The sequence below is a fragment of the Penicillium daleae genome, assembly GCF_028827525.1.
Source record: "Penicillium daleae strain IBT 16125 chromosome Unknown utg000005l_segment0_segment0, whole genome shotgun sequence".
Classification (NCBI taxonomy): Eukaryota; Fungi; Ascomycota; class Eurotiomycetes; order Eurotiales; family Aspergillaceae; genus Penicillium; species Penicillium daleae.
Genome location: NW_026623153.1, coordinates 331,232 through 349,402, shown reverse-complemented (window position 1 = coordinate 349,402; position 18,171 = coordinate 331,232). Strand labels below are relative to the sequence as shown.

The following is an 18,171-nucleotide window of genomic DNA, read 5'->3' as shown; positions in this document are numbered from 1 at the left end:
GCTGCACGGTACAATCTTAACCCGAGCCAATATGAAGAAAGGCATTGCTGCGCCAGCTGCCCCCGCACTTGCTCTGCTTTCCATCCTCCGACAGCCTTCTTGGGCACGGTAGAAAGGATGCCGAGGTCCATGTCACGCGTTGATTGTATGGCAGCATTTGCAGACAAGCACGTTCAACGCTTGCATTGTTTAGGTCATAAACTGCCTCCATCACGACCTCTCTCGGATTTCAGAGGAAGAGTAGCGGCAACATTTGCACGTATTGAGTTTTCAAGTCATGGCACGCTCAAGTTACGCATTGGCTGCGGCAGCCGTCCTGTTCGTCCTACCTTTCTGCCACGGTCGAGGCACGAATGATCAGGTCAATAATCCAAACATCCCTTATGGTTCATTCAACAACCCTTCCACCTATGTCCGGCCCAAATGGCGTTACTGGATTCCTGATGCGTCCGTTGACCCAGCGGGCGTAGCGAACGACGTTGCCGAGGCCGCCGCCCAAGGAGCTGGCGGTATGGAGCTGTTTGGGTATTGCTAGATTTTCATCCTCGAAAGTTGTTCATCACGCTGACGGTCTGATCTTATTACAGGTATTATTTATACGGCGGTACCAATCCAGCATATCCCGCATATGTCCCAACGGATTGGGCGGTGTATGGATGGGGCACAGATGTGTGGAGTATGGATTTGGGTTCTTCTTGGTGCATGTAATATTAATAGCTACTGACTATGATGTTCTGCAGAGACCAACATCCAGGACACAGCAGTCCAGGCAGTCAATGCTAACAACATGATTATTGATTTCGCTCTTGGGGTCGGGTTCGGTGGCGCTGGTGTACCCAGTCAATACGATGACGTGAATCTAGAACGTGACATTCAACCTTTCTATGTCAATGTACCCGTCGGTGGCAGCTTTAACGGCACGCTACCTGGCTGGGGCACCGGTCCATTGATCTCTGCATCCACGGGGCTAGTCATTTCTGGAGGTGTCGGTAACGCAGCTTCAGTCTTGTCGACGTCCTCGTTGACCGAAGTCACCCATCAAGTCAACGCGCAAGGCCAGATTTCCTTGTCCTTTCCCAACGCTACCGGAACACACTACATCCTGGCTGCCTTTTATCTGATCTTCACTCATCAGCGTGAACAAGTTGGTCCGCTGGACATCAACTCAAACACTTTCCCCGCCAAGGCTGGCGTGCCACAATCGCAACCGGCGTCTTTCCGGAACAACGGATCTAATGTCTGGGATCACTTTACCGTCGGAGGTGCGCAGGTTGCCATCAACTACTGGAACAAGTATCTCTTCACCGGGACAACTGGGAAGCTTCTAAAGAAAGTCGGCAACTACGTCTGGGAAGATTCCATCGTAGGCATTTACCCCAACTGACGTTTGCTTGCAGCTTCCTGATATTTTCCAGGAATTCTTCCCAAGATATGCGTGGTGGACTACAGAACTTCCCAAGGTTTTCCAGCAGGAACACGGCTACTCCATCAACAAGTATCTTCCAATCATCGTCCGAGGACGAGTCGGCTTCGTGAACAGTGTCACGGTTCCACTCTACAGCACAGATCAAGCTGACGCTGGTTTGAGTCACCTCGAAGACTACAGGCAAACGGTATTGCATATAGTCCAGTATCCAATTCAGTGCGGTTACTGACAAGATTCTAGCTTACAAACATGTACTCCATTTACCTCGAAACAATGGACGACTGGGCGAACAGCTTAGGCCTACAGTACTCAGCACAGCCATCGTACAACGCACCGTTTGACATGCTTGCCAATATTCCATTTGTCAATGCGCCTGAAACTGAGACCCTTGGGTTCAGCCACAACATTGATGCATTCCGTCAGTTTTCCGGACCGGCGAACCTCGCTGGAAAGCGTGTTATATCCTCCGAGACCGGCGCAAACATGGGTATAGCTTATGCTGAGACAATCCCAAACTTATTATGGGACGTCAAACGGGCCTTTGCCGGAGGAGTAAACACTCATGTATTCCACGGATACCCCTACTCAGGTTATTATCCAAACACGACTTGGCCTGGGTTTGCAGGATTTGACTTGGAATACTGCGAAATGCACGGACCGAGGCAGCCCGCTTGGGATTTTTACGGAGAGTTCTTGAATTACACCGCTCGTAACCAGTGGGTATTGCAAACTGGTATCCCGAAGGTCGACGTTGCTTTCTACCTGAAGGCTGTGAGCTACTCCTTGGGCACATCGTACATGCCAACTGACCTCCAAGCTGCCGGTATGTCATACACGAGTGGTTGTCTCACTAATCTGGTCCTTACATGAACTGACTATCATAGGCTACACGTACGAATACCTGAGTCCCGACAACTTCGCGTTGCCGGCTGCTCATGTAGCTAACAACGTGTTGGCACCTGAGCGCCAAGAATTCAGAGCTTTGATTGTCAGGGCAAATGATACTATGACGGTTGATGGCGCCACATGCATTGCGATGTATGCCCACCGAGGATTGCCTGTCGTCTTCGCTGGCGGTGTCCCTACTCTATTCTGGGGCAACAATGCAACCGGCGCTGCATACGTTAACACAACCTTGCAATCTATCAGGTCCCTTAAGAACGTGCACACAGTACCATTCGCTGGGCTCGCCGCCTCGCTCGCCCGTATCGGCGTACTCCCACGAGCCCAACTCAGCGCCAACGGCATCTGGTATGCTCAATGGCGCGAAGATACCGCAAATGCCATGACCTACGTTATGTTGTACAACGATGCAACTGGCATAGTCTTCCCCGGCGGTTCCACCACTGGACACATCACAATCGCCACTACCGGTGCACCTATGCTCTACGACGCCTGGACTGGCGAAATCACGCCCATCACCGTCTTCACCAAGACAAGCACTTCCATCACCATCCATCTCACCATCGCTGGTAACCAGACCGTCATCATCGGCATCAAGCACGGTAAAGCAGTAGAAGCCTCCACCACCGCCGCACCACCAAATACCGTCGCCATCTCCGCAGTGTCCGCCAGTACCTACTCTGTGAAGTCAACCGCGGGTCTCGCACCTATCACCCTAGGTCCCTGGAACCTGACCATCGAAGCCTGGTCGCCGCCGGCTGACCTCTACGCCTTCAACGGCTCAACCGTCAAGACAAACACCTCCTACACCCTTGAAACCCTCGTTTCATGGCGCCACATCCCAAACACAAACCTCACCAACGTTTCCGGCCGCGGCTACTACACCACAACCCTCCTATGGCCACCGGCCGGAAAGAGCAAAGCAGCGGGGGCTATCATCGACCTCGGTTCAATCGTGCACTTCGCACGCGTTTACGTCAACGGTGCGCTCGTACCGCCGCTCGACCCCGTCCTGGCTCGCGCCGATATCGGTGCCTATCTCAAGAAGGGTATAAATAACGTGGAAATTGTCGTCGCAACTACTCTCATCAATGTCATCTCACCATTTTGGAGCCAGCAGAGGACGAGTGGTGGTGCGCCAACTTTCTTCGGGACTGGGGTTTTAGGTCCGGCACCGATCCAGGATTACGGTTTAATTTACCCGGTAGTAGTTGAGCCTTATAAGACTATTGTTTATAGAAAATAAGAGGTTAAGAATAATATCGAGATCGACGTAACTTATACTCTCTTTTATAACTTCGGGATTTGCCCGCAGGGCGGTGGCTTAGTATATAAGGGACTTGAGTGGATTCCAGGACATGTTGCTGTATGTCACGTTCGGTACGTTGTTAGTTAACTAGTTAACTAACTTTTAAGTTAGTTATAGATCTCTAGTCAGAGGTCAGCTCAATGGCGGACATGTTACCATGGAATAATAATCGTCCGGGGCATGGTACTATAATTATACTAAGAAGCAACTTCCAGATTTGTAAACCAATGTGTACCTTGCTACAGTCATCTCACGTTCCCTCATTAATGGGACTCGAGTCCGGGATCATTGAGATGCAGACTCATACTTCCCGAGCGGGAAATATATAGTTTTCTGGCATGAATGCAATGGGTCGAGTGTCAAGTCGGTTCTTGTTCGACAACAAAACCATGGACGATCTCTGGAAACTACCTATCCAAAATAACACTTAGCTACCATGATTGATATGGGGAGGTTTCTAGGCTAAAGCCCTAAAGTTCGCCCGCGGTACATGCAAATGACTCTGGTTGTCCAAGAAATTGAAAGCTACCTGTAGCCTCTACCTGCTATCGATACTCTACGTCTCACCAAACAAATCTCCACTTTGGCTATTCACACGATAATTAGGCCGCGGCATTTCGACCAGTTGCCAATCTTAGATCAGGCTTGAGTTGCTCCTCGACCAAATCGATATCCAACTCTTTCTCGCCACGCTGGAGAATCTCGATGTCCGGGACCGAGGAATGTTTCTCGCCTTCAAATATCGCGTCAATCTCCTCAAGAGTTTTGCCCTTGGTTTCCACCCAATAATAGGCCTAATAAAGTCAGTATGCCTTTGAAGAACCCCGCTGGTCAAAACGTACAATCAGGCCCAGTATTATAACATCCCACGATGCATTGATCATATACATCTTCCACCCGATATTCCCTAGGCCAATCGGCATAATGAAGGTGAAAACCAAACTAGAGCCAGACCATCAGAGCGGCCCCAAGATAGAGGGAGGATTCACTTACGCAAAGGCATTCAGCGCGAAGTATGAAAATGCTACGCCGTTGGCACGAATGGAATAATTCATAATCTCTGGCGGATAGAGATAAAGCAGTGGTGTCCATGCAACGGAATAGAATCCTTGGAACAAGAACATCATCGCGACATTTCCATACACAAGGCTACTGGATGCGCCTTGTGGATCAGCAGCGTACAGCTTTGATAGACCGCCGATGATGAAAAGACATGTAATAAGAAGCGTCTGGGAGAGCATCGCTGTTGGTTTGCGTCCCCACCTGGCAGCTAGATGTGTACCGACCAGACAGCACGCAAGGCACCAGACATTCAGGACCACATTCTACCTCGTCAGTAGGAGCAATGGATGTAATGGACTCGAGATAGGGAGCTTACCGCTTTGAGTTGATCATTAGTATCTGTAATGCCGGCCGTGTCTAGCTCCGAGCCAAAATAATACGAGGCAATGATATTCCCGGCAATGCATGAGAAAGGGCCCGGGGACATTCCGATCAGTAGTCTTTTTCGAGCTATCGGGCTTTTGAGGATTTCCAAGGGGCTCATAGATTGCGCCTGTTCTTTCTCCCATCTCAAGGTGTCCACAATCTCTTTGAAGACTGCGACGGCGATTGGATCTGTCATGCTCCCATGCGCATTTGTTTGTGCCACAGTTATGCGGGCCTCCTCGAAAAGGCCTTGATGGACAAGCCAACGAGGAGATTCTGGACTGCTGCTTAGTGAGAAAAATGTCGTGCAACATAGCAAGATGCATGCGTACTCACATGAACGGAAGTGTGAAAATGCATAACACTGAGAAGATACCTTGGAAAAGGGATGGAGCCCGCCAGGCCCATGTCGACTGCCACTGCCCTGTTCCGAGGGTGATACCCGCTGCGATGAGGGCGCCAACACTAAAATCAAAATTAGCATCGAAGTACAGATAAAAATCAGGAGGTTGTTGCTAACTAGTAAAAATCGTTCAGAAGACCCACGCCCCAGGCGCGCCATCGACTGGGGAAGACTTCGGACAGATATACTCCTCCGGCGATACCAGTCACGGCCCCTCCAAATCCCAGGATGATCCGAGCGACCACGAACATGGCAATATTCTGCGACGCGGTCTGAAGAATGATGCCGACGATTGTCAGGCAAGATCCCCAGAAAATCGCCGGACGGCGACCCAATCGGTCCGCGATCACGCCAGTTACCAGAGGCCCGAGGAAACCGCCAATGAAAACAGAAGCCGTATTGAGCCCCCTGGTGGCAGGGTTCAAATTGAAGTAGTTGGTATATGATGGTAAAATGTTGAGACCATTCAACATCGATCCATCATACCCGCCAGTCTTGGATGCGTTAGCCTTCACGAAACAAGGCATTGGCACGATGACTGAATTACCGCAGATTGCACAACCGAGGACAGGAGCAACAGCATGCATAGCATGAACGTTGACTCTGGAACCCACGCGGGCATCCATGTCCCGGTAGGTGTCTTTTTCAGCATTTCAAAGAAAGATGATCTGCCCGTGAGCGCAGGTTTGTTCTCTCGCGTGCTCCCCCTCGATCGCCGGATCGAAGCGACGCTACGCTTTGGTGTGATATATATCTATTATCTACCGACGAGGTCTGACTTACCTTCCCCGCAGTTCCATCAGATAGAAAAGCCGAGTCCATAAGCCCGACGGTTGATAAGAGCGTTTCATTGTGCATTAGCCGACCCGCGATCAGCGGAGAAGGAAGTCTCCTATCGTGCGTGCTAAGCATTCCACACAGAGGCTTGACGCTTACCCTTTCCCCCGCTGCTGTTGTGTGATTCGTTGGCCAAGGTATAACGCATATGCCCCTTGATGCTTAAAATTCGATTGTCGATGCTGTGGCACCGTGAAGCGCATGATCCGTCGATACCATTTTGGTGTGCTTAGGTTTCGTGTCGCACTGGGTTTCTTTTCCACCCTCATATTGTTGTCTTTTCTTTTTCTTGGGGAGCTCAAGGGTAGTATTTCTTGCGGGAATGGAACACAACCAGAACTGATGATATGGTCGGCTGGATGAGGGGAAAGTGGGGGGTTCCCTCTAACAGGCTGGAAGCGAGGTTTGGATATTCCTGCAAGGGGGAAAAAGAGGGGGATGTGCTGATGCTGCTCAACAAGGTCAACCCCAACGGAGAAATGGAAAATGTACCCTGAAGAGACCCAACTAGAACCGAACCAGTGATCGTCTCAAAAAAATAAAATAAAATGAAAATAAAAAACAAAACATTGTGCTACTTATGAACTCGTTTCTTCGTTCCTGACAACGACAAACGTAGAAAAACTCAACTCTTCGGTTGACATACGAATGGCGAAACACCCCGTCATTGCGATCGCTGGACTGGCCTGCGAGACTTCCACCTTCTCCCCAGCTCGGACAGACGCTGCAGCCTTCCACCCACGTCGGGGTCGGGAAATAATTGACCAATACGCCTTCTTGAGCCCAGGGACCCCGCTTGGTGACCGAGCCAGGTGGGAAGGTGCCTTGATCGGCCATGCTTTGCCTGGCGGAGTGGTTACTCGGGCGGCGTTTGAGGAACTGGCAAATGAGATCTTGACGCGGCTCGCCCAGATTTGTGATTCCAGCCCTGTCGACGGGTTATGGTTCGACATCCACGGTGCCATGTGCGTCGAAGGGCTAGACGATGTGGAGGTAGAACTTCTTCGGCGGATTCGTCTCGTCATTGGATCCGATGTCATTGTATCCGCTTCCATGGATCTGCATGGAAATGTCTCCGAGGAGCTTGCGCATCAATCGGATCTCATCACCTGCTATCGCATGGCGCCGCATGAGGATGAACTGGATACCAAAGAGCGCGCGTGTCGCAATCTCGTTGACCTTCTAACTCGCCAAGAGGACCCGAGGCCTCGTCCGTTGAAGGCGTGGGCCAAGATCCCTATTTTGTTGCCCGGGGAGCAAACGTCGACTCGGGTCGAGCCCGCCAAGGGTCTGTACGAGCTTGTTCCCGGAGTGGAAGCCACACCGGGAGTGATAGATGCGGCGATCTGGGTGGGTTATGCGTGGGCGGATGAGCCTCGCAACCATGCGGTCGTGATGGTGACGGGCTGGGAGGCAGAGGTCGTCACTCGAAAGGCTCATGACCTGGCCACACACTTCTGGGATTGCCGGGAAACCTTCCATTTTGTGGCTCCCACGGGCACTTTGAGTGAGTGTATCGACGTCGCACTCCAATCCGATCGCCGTCCATTCTACATTTCGGACTCCGGGGACAACCCAACGGCCGGAGGTGCCGGAGATGTCACTTGGACGCTCGCCCGAGTGTTAGCTCGCCCCCGAATTCCAACAGACAAACGGTCCCGTCGTGGTGTACGCCAGCATTCCGGGCCAGCAGGCAGCGGAAACCATTGCCCAAGCGGGCGTTGGGGCCACCGTGACCGTCATTGCAGGGGCAGAAGTGGACAGCATTCACGAAGGGCCCATCACCATGACTGGTCGGGTGCATGCCATCAAACATGGAGATCGGAACGCAATCACCGAATGTGTTCTCCAGGTGGGCAGTGTGTTTGTCATCATCACCAAGTTGCGAAAGCCCTACCACCATGAGTCTGACTTCACCGAGCTCAACCTGGGACCCCGGTCGGCGGATATCGTGATCGTCAAAATCGGGTACCTGGAGCCTGAGCTGTACGAGATGGCGGCAGACTGGAGACTGGCCCTGACTCCGGGTGGTGTCGATCAAGATTTGAGTCGCCTGGGACATTGTCGGATCCATCGGCCCATGTGGCCATTTGACCACCGCTTCGTTCAGCCTCCGGATCTCACTCCGCGGTTGATTCCAGCATCGAATGAACCCTTTGGCGAAACTCCCTGACGAGAGTAGTCAATCAATCAACCACCAAGTATCCGGTCCCGTTCTGTTGCTCAATAGATAGAGAGAGTAAGTAAAGAAAATGTCATTAGTACTACGTGATTAGTTCATGGTCAGGATATTGCGCATAACCAACTTCCCTTGGAGGAAGGCGGTGAGACCTCCTCAGTTGACCCGATGTCCGTGACTTTTGGAGATGGAACTACTCGAACTCCCAAAGAACCGTCCAATTCCAAATCTTCCCAACTACGCATTGGCTCTGTGAAACATGCCTGTCGAGTGCTCCATGGCCGATCCCTTGACCATTTTCCCTCCAGAGATTATCCTTCGCATCCTGGACTTCTCCTCCGTGTCCACCCTCGCCTCCCTCCTCGCCGTCTCCAAGGCTTGGCACCACTTTATCGACGTCACCCATCAACAAGCAATCTACGGCGCCGAATCCAAGACCACACAACCACCCGGCGGCACTCGGGATTTGGCATTCCTCTCGGACACCTCCAGTATCTCGAAGTTCTACGATGGCACGTCGACATGGAAGGATCTTTGCAAACGCCAGACCTTGCTTGCTCGCAACTGGGCTGCGCGGCACCCTGTCAGTCAAGAATCGGTGTTGCAAATTGGCAATGACCCGGTTTGGCGCTTCCGGGCCGACTTTAAGAGGCGCTTCTTCATCTCTACCTCCCATGCCGGGGGGTTGAATGTCACCGATATGGATTCAGGGCGTATTCTTTGGCGCCTTCCCTCAACCCACGATCGTGACGAGGACGCCGTGCGCCCACACGCCCATTTAGAATATCAGGATGGCATGGCGATCTTTGATCGCGAGGGAGATGCCGTGGAGGTCTGGCAGGCTGAATTGGACGGTGCCGCTCGAGGGGAGTTTCGACGTATCGCCATTCTGAACCACAATTGCCAGACAAGGGGCTTTCAACTGTCCTACGGAACGCTTTGTGTGGTGTCGAGTGAAGGGCAAGGGTTTGTGTATGACGTGACCAAGCGGCCGCCGGTACTAACCACCCACCTCGATATTGAGCCAGGCGCCGTGGGACATTTGGACCAGTGCGAGGATGCCGTCATCTATTCAATCGGAGCGAAAGGCTACTATGCTTACGATAAGAAGTCTGGTGGCCTTTTGGGTATTTTGCAACCCTCGAGCTGCACGGAGAAATATCACATCCGCTCCCTCCCCCTGGTGTGACTCGCCGGGATGTCATCACACCAATTGATATTGCCAAGGGCCCGCTCCCATCGCCGAACGACCCCGAGCACGTCCGGCATGGCGAGGACGAATGGGGAGCAGGCATGTTGGACGGCGCCCTCTTCGTCGGATTCTCCCGAGCTGGTCGGGTTTTCGTAAGCCCAGACTGGCGCAAAGCACTGTGCGATCCCTCTAGCCTTGCGACAAGCAGCTTTCTTCTCGAGTGTGAGTCGGATGGCTCTAGTTTCGACCTGGGCGGTTGGTTGTCCGTTCGCGATCACCGCCTGCTGTTTGAGATTGAAGATCGTATTTATGTCGTTGCGTTGGACAGCGACAACGGTATCCAAGACCTGGACCATCCCGAGCACGGTTCGTTCTCGATACTGACCGGCGCCGCCCCACAGCTGGCGGTTCCTGTCAGCTATATGACTCTATGCGATGATGCGATCATGACAACCTATACGGTTTGTGCCCACTGTCTTCATCTCTAACTCTCTCGTAAGGACCATCCGAGGCTAAGCTTATAAACCACAGACTCTTGGTTGGCGCCAATCGATCTCCAATGCCCCGGGCAGCAATCCAACGCCGCGTCACGAAACCCCCGCTCGGATTTTTCCTACGAAGGCCATCCGTGTTGTGAGCCTGGCCCCTGAGATCTCCTCTTCCACGCCAACTGCGGTATGTCAATCCGGGTCTCCGATCACGAAAGCCAGATCTGGCCCTGGCCAACCCACGGATCAGATGTGGCAATCACAAGCCGCTCTATTACAGTTGGTCAGCCTATTGGGGGATGAACCTGAGGAGTGGGAAGACCAGGACGCTGTGGAAGATGACGACGAGCATCACGCCTGAGGTCCTCTCAACTGCCACCTAGGGAAAAATCGAATGAGACTGGATTCTTTTCCTTTTGACCAGACTGGCTAGCTCGACCGACGTAACAGGTCTTCGCTGACCCTGCCGTCCATGACTCTGCTTTTTTGATAACTGACTTTGACACAGCGTTTCGTACTAACCTTGACATAGACTGTACTAGATCAACGATCCCATTACGAAGCATCTTAAATTCAAATTCAGGGGTTCATACATTGCCATTCATAAGGATGCTATGCTACAACCGCTCGGTGTCACACCGTCTGCAAGCAAAAACTCAACCTCTAGAACTGGTCTTGCATTCACAAGACCGTAATTTAACCCCTCACGTCCACTCGAGAATATTTGGAGAGTTATGAAGCAGCGATTCTCTAGATGAACATGGATCATCATTGACCTTCACTTGCATCCGACGGACGAGCCGGAAAACCGAGCCGCCTGCAGGGCTGGTTGTCGCCGAATATGGGTACAATAGACCGTTCCCACCTTAGCTTCGGAGAACAACGTACTTCGAGTCTGCTAATGCCCAAGTTTTGTGTTCATAGCCACCGTTCACATCCCCATGTCATAGAGCCTCCTTTTTGTACCACCAAAGACGTCCGAATCTAAACAGCTGCTTGTAGGACCATGGAGTCTCTTCCGATACTAGAGTATCCGTATCTGGCTTTGACTCACTATTTAAGGCATTTGATAGTAATCGTTCACTCTGGGGAAGAGAAGGCGCATATTCCAACCGTTAATGATTGTTCCGGAAAGAAGATACGCCGGTGCAAATGGTTGACTTTTTGCCGGTCTACTGATTATGTCTACGATCAAACTGATGTTCAGAGAGCAGAGGAGGAGGAAAACACAGTTCTACTAGATGTACAGAGTTCACGCTGGACAGACCCTGCTGTCGAGCTAGAGACCTAGGCTGCCACGGTTACTTCGAAGCGATTCGCCATACGCGCAGTTTTTGCGTGCCTGAATGATCAAGAGTTGTAATACCATCCATCCATTTGACACGGAAGACTGGAACAGAGGAGGACCCTTGGTAAGGGGGAATTACCCCCGAAACCTCGGCATGCACCACCAGGATAAACGGATCAGCTCATTTAGCTTCAGCTATGGCGCACGCTTTCATTTATAATCCAGCCACAGTCTCTACCGTTGCCAAATCGAGTCTTTCAACCGGCCAAATCCTACGCTTCAGCGGCGGAGCCCCTATGGTAATCCGATCGGGTGGCGGCCATGTAGCGCTGACCATCTGATTTCATGCGTCGTTAGTGGAAGAATTCTGCCCTTACTGTAATCGAGGCAGACGGGGAATTTCAACGGCAAGATCTTCCGCCAGATATCAAACTCCCGTTTTTAAATCATAATGAAAGAGCCGATGGGAAATGTCCGGGAGTGGAATTCAGCCCGTCAATGGTCACACTGGATGTGGGTCGCGTTATCGGCCATTTCCCTACCAAATGGAGTGACCTCTCCGCGCCGGTAGAACAAGAGTAATAACAATATACAGTAGTCGCCCTGATCAGCATCGAGAGCCGGTTCGGTTACGGACTCCCGCCGGTATTTCTTCATCACATTGGGGTTGAACTCAATCTGGGTGATGCGATTGCTTTCTGCAGCCGGGAGAACTTCCGAGACGAACTATTCGTCATGTAGATCTAACTTGAGTCTATATCACCGTAACCACTGACGAGCGTCATTTAATGGGCGAAAGTACTGCTGCAACCAAAACAGTCCGCTTAGCCAATACGCTGAGGACTTACAGGGACTCTCATTGCTTGGAATGAAAGTCTCATGATATGCTCAGGCCTGGATTGTATAATAGCGGGGTACAGGGTCTTGGGAATGATCCATTCAAAGGCGTAATGTCCACTGGTCAGCGTTTAGACCCGATGTTACCCTCATGGGTGTCGCCGAACTTTAAGCATTACCCGAAAGATAACGCTAGATAATCAAAAGCTTGGGATTATAAGTCTCCACTTTTGCGTGATCTCCGAAACTGCACCTCTTTGCTTCACGATATCGGCTACCTATGAAGAGAGTGTGTCATGCTCGCGCGGCTTTTCGATAATCATCGTATGTATTTAGGCCAAGTCACCGTTCATAATACAGTGATTCTTAGTCCAAAATTCTCTTCCCAGAGGCTTTTGAATACGTCTTTCTGCAATATATCTGCAGGCCAAATGATGTGACCCTGAATATCCAATGGCTGCCTCATCACTAGGCCCGGGGGTTCTTGGAGCCCGACGGCGTTAGCCTCTGTGGCGTGCAGATCTTCACTGCATATTTCTAGAAGAGTAACATCGTGTCTTGAGATGTCCAAATCATGCGATATGCGTTACTATGTTCTCCCCGATTGTGCTCATGCCACGGGAAGGACAGAAAGCACCTCGAAGTATAAATAGGGCCCTTGATCAACCGATTCATCTGGTATCTTGCTTTGCTTAGCATTCAAGTCACATTCTCTTTCATCTACGAGCCTTCTCAATCTCCATCATGGTTGCCTTTAGTAAGATCATCACAATCGTCGGGCTTGCCTCGATCGCCTCGGCTGCACCTACAGCGAAGGCAAGCAGCAAGTTTTCTGTCAAACAGGTCGCTCGTCCGGCTACGAAAACTACCAATTTTGCGGCAGCTTACGGGCATGCACTCTCAAAGTACGGTGCTACCGTGCCTTCTCATGTCGAGGCTGCCGCCGCTGCGAGTGGTGTTGCAACTAACACGCCCGTGAACGGCGATGAAGAATATTTGACGCCTGTCACGCTCGGTGGCAATACTCTCAATTTGGACTTTGATACAGGGTCCGCTGATCTGTGAGTGACTCTCATCCTGCTTATTGACTACGACTACAAGCTTATCAATATCTAGTTGGGTCTTCTCAACGGAACTGCCTACCTCTGAGCAATCTGGCCACTCCGTATATAATCCTAGCACTAGCGGCACTGAGCTGAGTGGCTATACGTGGTCCATCTCGTATGGCGATGGAAGCAGTGCCAGCGGGAATGTGTATACAGATTCGGTTACCGTTGGCGGCATTACTGCACCCAGCCAGGCCGTCGAGGCTGCTCAGACAATCAGTTCCCAGTTCCAGCAGGACACGAATAACGACGGGCTTCTTGGTCTTGCCTTTAGCAGTATCAATACCGTGCAGCCTCAGGCTCAGACCACTTTCTTTGATAGTGTCAAGGCTTCCCTTGACCAACCCCTCTTTGCTGTTGCACTGAAACACAATGCGCCTGGTGTTTATGACTTTGGCTTCGTTGATTCTTCCAAATATACAGGGTCCATTGCGTACACTAGCGTGGACAGTTCTCAAGGCTTCTGGAGCTTCAATGTCGACGGCTACACTGCGGGCACTCGGTCTGGTGGCGGTTTCAGTGGCATTGCCGATACTGGTACCACATTGCTGCTACTTGATGACTCAATTGTATCGGCGTATTATTCTCAGGTCAGTGGTGCAAAGAATAGCCAAACTGCCGGTGGCTATGTCTTTGACTGCTCTGCCACGTTGCCCGATTTTAGTGTCAATATTGGCAGTTACACTGCAACTGTTCCTGGCTCGTTGATCAACTACGGTGCATCTGGTGTTGGCTCTACCTGCCTTGGCGGTATTCAGTCAAACTCTGGCATTGGTTTTTCTATCTTCGGTGATATCTTCCTGAAAAGCCAGTACGTCGTTTTTGACTCCGCTGGCCCTCAGCTCGGTTTCGCCCCCCAGGCATAATTTCGTGGTCCATAAATGGCTAGAAACCCATGAGATATTTAGCTTAAGAATGTGAAGGAAGATGCACCAATGACTACATTGAACTGAAAGTACTATTCCTCAGTGTCTGAGTTTATTCCATCATTTTTTGCTCGTCGCCTTCTATTAATTCCAAGTAAAACACGTATGTAAATCCTATCTCATTCGATCTCAGTATTCGCAATCCTTCCCCCGCTGCAGATATCGAGTTCCAAAAGGGACATGCTCTACTTTCATACTGCCGTTAGGCCATCTCTAATCTGCCATTGAGGTCAAACAGTCAGGCCTCTCAAATCGAATTTGTCCATTTCAAACACTCAGGCGCTAATTCAGGGTCCTTTGGTTTCAGGATTTTTCACGTGAGGGCTCGACAGATCGCCTAGCGGTATCGTTAACCAGATCTAGCATGCTAGTCAAAGCGTTCATACTAACGGATTGTGTGTGTGTGTGTTTGCCAGAGCATGGTGATAGGTAATCAGCAAAGTAGGAATTTTGACGAAATGATCAAGTTTCGACAGAGACGATTAGGTTGTGTTGGGCCAATCATGATACCTATCTCAGCTACACAACCCCGCTCTGGTTAATAGGAGTCGTTAAGCATAATAGTGTGACTATAATGCATTGAAATATGGTTAAAGTGTAGCTATCTAGGTACAAAGTATAACGGACTCTTAGTATCCAAAATTCTTCAAGCAATCATAATATTGTACTAAAGACACTGAGAATACCACTGGTTCTGCTCCTTGCAGGTTGAACCAGACGCACAAGCTGTTGGGCCCGTCCATCCACTACCACCGCACTGTCCATAGATTGTTTGAGTACCGGTTGACGTAGCAGTAGTAGTCGTTACCGACACCAAGGTGGTGGCGGTGCTCTGTGTCTTGGTCGAAGAAGAGGAAGAAGAAGATGATGATGAAAAGTCGGAACCACCAGACGTAATTCCAACAGGAGTCGTATCCGTCTCGGTCTGCCCGTAACAGACACAAGATTGCCAGTCAGTGGTCGCTTGACCAGGACAAGCGACTGGCTCAAAATCAACCACAACATTGTCACCGAAAACTTCAGTCTGGGCCATAATATCAAAATGATAGCTGTATCCATATTGGTTCGTGGAACCAACGCTGGGGCACCATTGTTGGTTGCCGTTATATGGGCATAGGTTGGTTATCATCACAATTATGCTCTCGCCAGCGACTCCGCCAGTACCGCAACTACTGCACGCGGATTCACCAGTGGAGGTTAGATTGTAACATTTACCACAACCAGCACCACACCAGGAAGCACCGGCTGTGTCAAAGAATGCTTGAGAACCGGCTGCTGTGTATACACCGCTCGTGATCCCGACCTGAAGTATTCCTTATGTTAGCGGAAGCTTTCTTTCAATGAAGAGAAAATGGGCCGTTTCAAGGTGGTGAGTTGGTTATTTACCTGCCAGGAGAAGAGACCAGAGCTGGAGCCGCAGCCGCAGGCACCTTCCTGGCCATCGTAGTATCTCTGTAGGAGGCCTCGGTTAGCTTGATACTACTCCCCCCGCCAGAAAGCTGGTGCATCGTGGGAATGAACGAACGGTAGTGGTGGCTTTGTATGCAGCTGCCGAAGCAAGCAGATCAAAAATAAGGAATAAAAGTTTACTCTTCATTATGTTGTTGAGTCTCTATCACGGTGATATCGCAGTAGAGTAAATGTGCCTGTGAAACCGCGTACGAGACTGTTATTATATACGTTGTAAGCTTAAGCTTGAGCAAGGAATCCAGACGGGTTCAGGCTATTGAGCTGACGTCGGCCCGTCGACCCGCAATATTCGTCAGTTCTTCAGGGGCGGGGTTTTGAGGTTTGGAATGAGGTTCTTCCCTTCTATCAGGTTTGGGTATTATGAGTGCCGGCGTTTCAGACCGGATATTGAGTTAACAGGGGTCGCTTTTGTAACGGCTTTTGGCCCGAGAGTAGCTGGCTCGGGTACCTAAGACTAGCTTTCGTTTGAGGTTCCCTCTTTCGGTTGGCAATTGTTGTTTTAGTGACGGAATAGTTCCCGAGAGTGCCCATGGCCAAAACAAAACCCAGTTGCAAGAAAGCTTGTGTCCTTGAAGATCTTCAGACTCCAGGCTTGTGCAAGATATTACAATCGAGAGCCAAAATCATCTAGTGTCAGTTTCTTTCGGGTAAGAGTTAATTTCATGTTAAGCATAATCAGTCGGTACGAGCAAAATGTAGAATAAAAATGTTTTGATATATTAGCTCAGCATAAAATAAATTAGTTTGACTTGGCTCATTGCCTCAAAGAACTGCAAATTACCAACAAATAATCAATCGATTAGGCAATCAATGAATCAATTTATACCATGAATCATCCATGATAAAAGACACGAAATGAACAGGAACACAAGGCCTTTTCTCAATCCATTCCCAAACCCTGAACTATCTCGCTTATCTACAAGCACTGGGAGTAATACGGATTCTGCACCTGGCATGTAGTTCCTGATGCGCAAGCAGTCGGGCCAGTCCATCCCTGCCCTCCACATTGTCCCCAGTGAGTCTGAGTTGCACCGACACTGGTTGTGGTCGTCGTGGTTGTAGGTTTCGTTGTTGTGGTTTGGTGGCTCGCGGTGGTCTTCACGATCGTCGAACTTGAGCTGGAGCCAGTGCCGGGACCTCCAGGGTTGGTGTAGGTCGAGTTGATATCTCCCCAGCGGATGTTGGAAAAGATGACGTGCGTGGTTGGGTCTTGGGCCAGGATAGTGGCAGGGTTTCCTGCAGTGCTGCTGCATGGACCGCTGCTTCCACTGTCAAGCCAGTTCATATACTGACTTCCATCATTCCAAATGCTAAAGATCAATACCATTCCACGGCCTAGAGCCTGGCCCATGGTGGTCAAGCCGCCAAAGGTAGCGGCAGAGCCATCAGAAGACTCGCACCAGGATTGGGTGATGGAGTCAACGCCGGAGGATGACTTCGCGTTCGGAATGATCTTACCATTCTGGATGTACTGTCGTCGGATTTCGATCAGGGTGCCGGTCTTGGTACCGTCGTTCGTAATGAACTGTGTAGTAATGGTGAAGGGCTTAGAGGTGTCGACAGTGTCGCCCGGCCCCCAGTAGTTAGTCACTCCCTGTGCGTATGGGTTGAAGCCACAGCCTCCTTTGTCACAATCGGTGGTGCTGCATGGATGAGGGGTGTATGCGTTGGCCATGGAATTGGCCTCAAGGATATCCATCTCATTGCAGCAGTAGCTTTGACCAGTAGGGTTGAGTGTGCCGTTCTTCCAAGTCTCGACTGGGCACTGGGCGTCGCAGTATCCCGAGCCGTACTGGGCACCGCCCGTGTTGTACTCATTTCTTCCGCCGGTGGCGCTCATCTCGGACAGGTAAAGAGCACCGTTTTCACCGCAGGGAAGGGTAGACATATCGACGTCGAAGCTCAATTCACCACCGAGGAGCTGCATCATCACGTAGTCCCCGTCTGCTCCGAGTAGATAGAGTCGTGGAGAGGCATTGCTGTAGACGCCGTTGCTCTCAACATACTGTTGCATGGTGAGCGAGTCTCCAGAAACAGACACGCCAGCGGAGGTATAATTGGCCGCCTCGATGACGCAGTTCTGGGCACAGGTGGCTTCATCGGGGCACAGTGTGGTGTTAACACCGGAGGATGTTGTGCAAGATTCATAGCCACCAGCGGTGTGGATCCACCGGAATCCCCAGTCCAGGACGACCGAGGTATCCTGCTGCACACATCCACCTGCCGTGGAACATTTCCAGGTGGTCAGAGCAGGGTTTCCGGGATCTGATGTGGCTGGTTGTTGTGCCTGAATAAGACGCAGTAGGGCCAACCCTGTCCCTATAATGCTCACCCGGGTGGAAGACATGATGGCAAGTTGTGATCTGACTGGATGTGAAC

General features: G+C 50.9%; 8 protein-coding genes across 8 annotated transcripts; 5 read left to right on the top strand and 3 right to left on the bottom strand.

Moving 5' to 3' along the window:
• Window positions 1-277: 277 nt before the first annotated feature.
• Window positions 278-1,655, top strand: N7458_004414 (uncharacterized protein; the record flags this gene model as incomplete). The annotated part of the gene is made up of 4 exons (XM_056907796.1): window positions 278-525; window positions 588-676; window positions 741-1,363; window positions 1,416-1,655. 4 exons carry the CDS (start codon window positions 278-280, stop codon window positions 1,653-1,655), a joined length of 1,200 nt encoding a protein of 399 aa, XP_056766414.1.
• A 20-nt stretch (window positions 1,656-1,675) lies between these two features.
• N7458_004413 (uncharacterized protein) lies at window positions 1,676-3,575 on the top strand (the record flags this gene model as incomplete). Its single annotated transcript, XM_056907795.1, has 2 exons — window positions 1,676-2,249; window positions 2,311-3,575. The coding sequence occupies 2 exons, from the start codon at window positions 1,676-1,678 to the stop codon at window positions 3,573-3,575; spliced, it is 1,839 nt and encodes a 612-aa protein (XP_056766413.1).
• A 665-nt stretch (window positions 3,576-4,240) lies between these two features.
• On the bottom strand, window positions 4,241-6,121 carry N7458_004412 (Lactose permease; the record flags this gene model as incomplete). The annotated part of the gene is made up of 7 exons (XM_056907794.1): window positions 4,241-4,432; window positions 4,481-4,580; window positions 4,632-4,963; window positions 5,017-5,350; window positions 5,403-5,531; window positions 5,587-5,963; window positions 6,017-6,121. The coding sequence occupies 7 exons, from the start codon at window positions 6,119-6,121 to the stop codon at window positions 4,241-4,243; spliced, it is 1,569 nt and encodes a 522-aa protein (XP_056766412.1).
• An 833-nt stretch (window positions 6,122-6,954) lies between these two features.
• Window positions 6,955-8,479, top strand: N7458_004411 (M81 family metallopeptidase; the record flags this gene model as incomplete). Its single annotated transcript, XM_056907793.1, has 2 exons — window positions 6,955-7,928; window positions 7,984-8,479. The coding sequence occupies 2 exons, from the start codon at window positions 6,955-6,957 to the stop codon at window positions 8,477-8,479; spliced, it is 1,470 nt and encodes a 489-aa protein (XP_056766411.1).
• Window positions 8,480-8,744: 265 nt separating this feature from the next.
• On the top strand, window positions 8,745-10,526 carry N7458_004410 (F-box protein; the record flags this gene model as incomplete). The annotated part of the gene is made up of 3 exons (XM_056907792.1): window positions 8,745-9,668; window positions 9,713-10,138; window positions 10,209-10,526. 3 exons carry the CDS (start codon window positions 8,745-8,747, stop codon window positions 10,524-10,526), a joined length of 1,668 nt encoding a protein of 555 aa, XP_056766410.1.
• A 2,508-nt stretch (window positions 10,527-13,034) lies between these two features.
• On the top strand, window positions 13,035-14,262 carry N7458_004409 (pepsin-like aspartic protease; the record flags this gene model as incomplete). Its single annotated transcript, XM_056907791.1, has 2 exons — window positions 13,035-13,351; window positions 13,407-14,262. The coding sequence occupies 2 exons, from the start codon at window positions 13,035-13,037 to the stop codon at window positions 14,260-14,262; spliced, it is 1,173 nt and encodes a 390-aa protein (XP_056766409.1).
• A 727-nt stretch (window positions 14,263-14,989) lies between these two features.
• Window positions 14,990-15,919, bottom strand: N7458_004408 (Endoglucanase-5; the record flags this gene model as incomplete). Its single annotated transcript, XM_056907790.1, has 3 exons — window positions 14,990-15,625; window positions 15,709-15,774; window positions 15,848-15,919. 3 exons carry the CDS (start codon window positions 15,917-15,919, stop codon window positions 14,990-14,992), a joined length of 774 nt encoding a protein of 257 aa, XP_056766408.1.
• Window positions 15,920-16,708: 789 nt separating this feature from the next.
• N7458_004407 (putative endoglucanase) lies at window positions 16,709-18,139 on the bottom strand (the record flags this gene model as incomplete). The annotated part of the gene is made up of 1 exon (XM_056907789.1): window positions 16,709-18,139. The coding sequence occupies one exon, from the start codon at window positions 18,137-18,139 to the stop codon at window positions 16,709-16,711; it is 1,431 nt and encodes a 476-aa protein (XP_056766407.1).
• Between the last annotated feature and the right edge of the window lie 32 nt (window positions 18,140-18,171).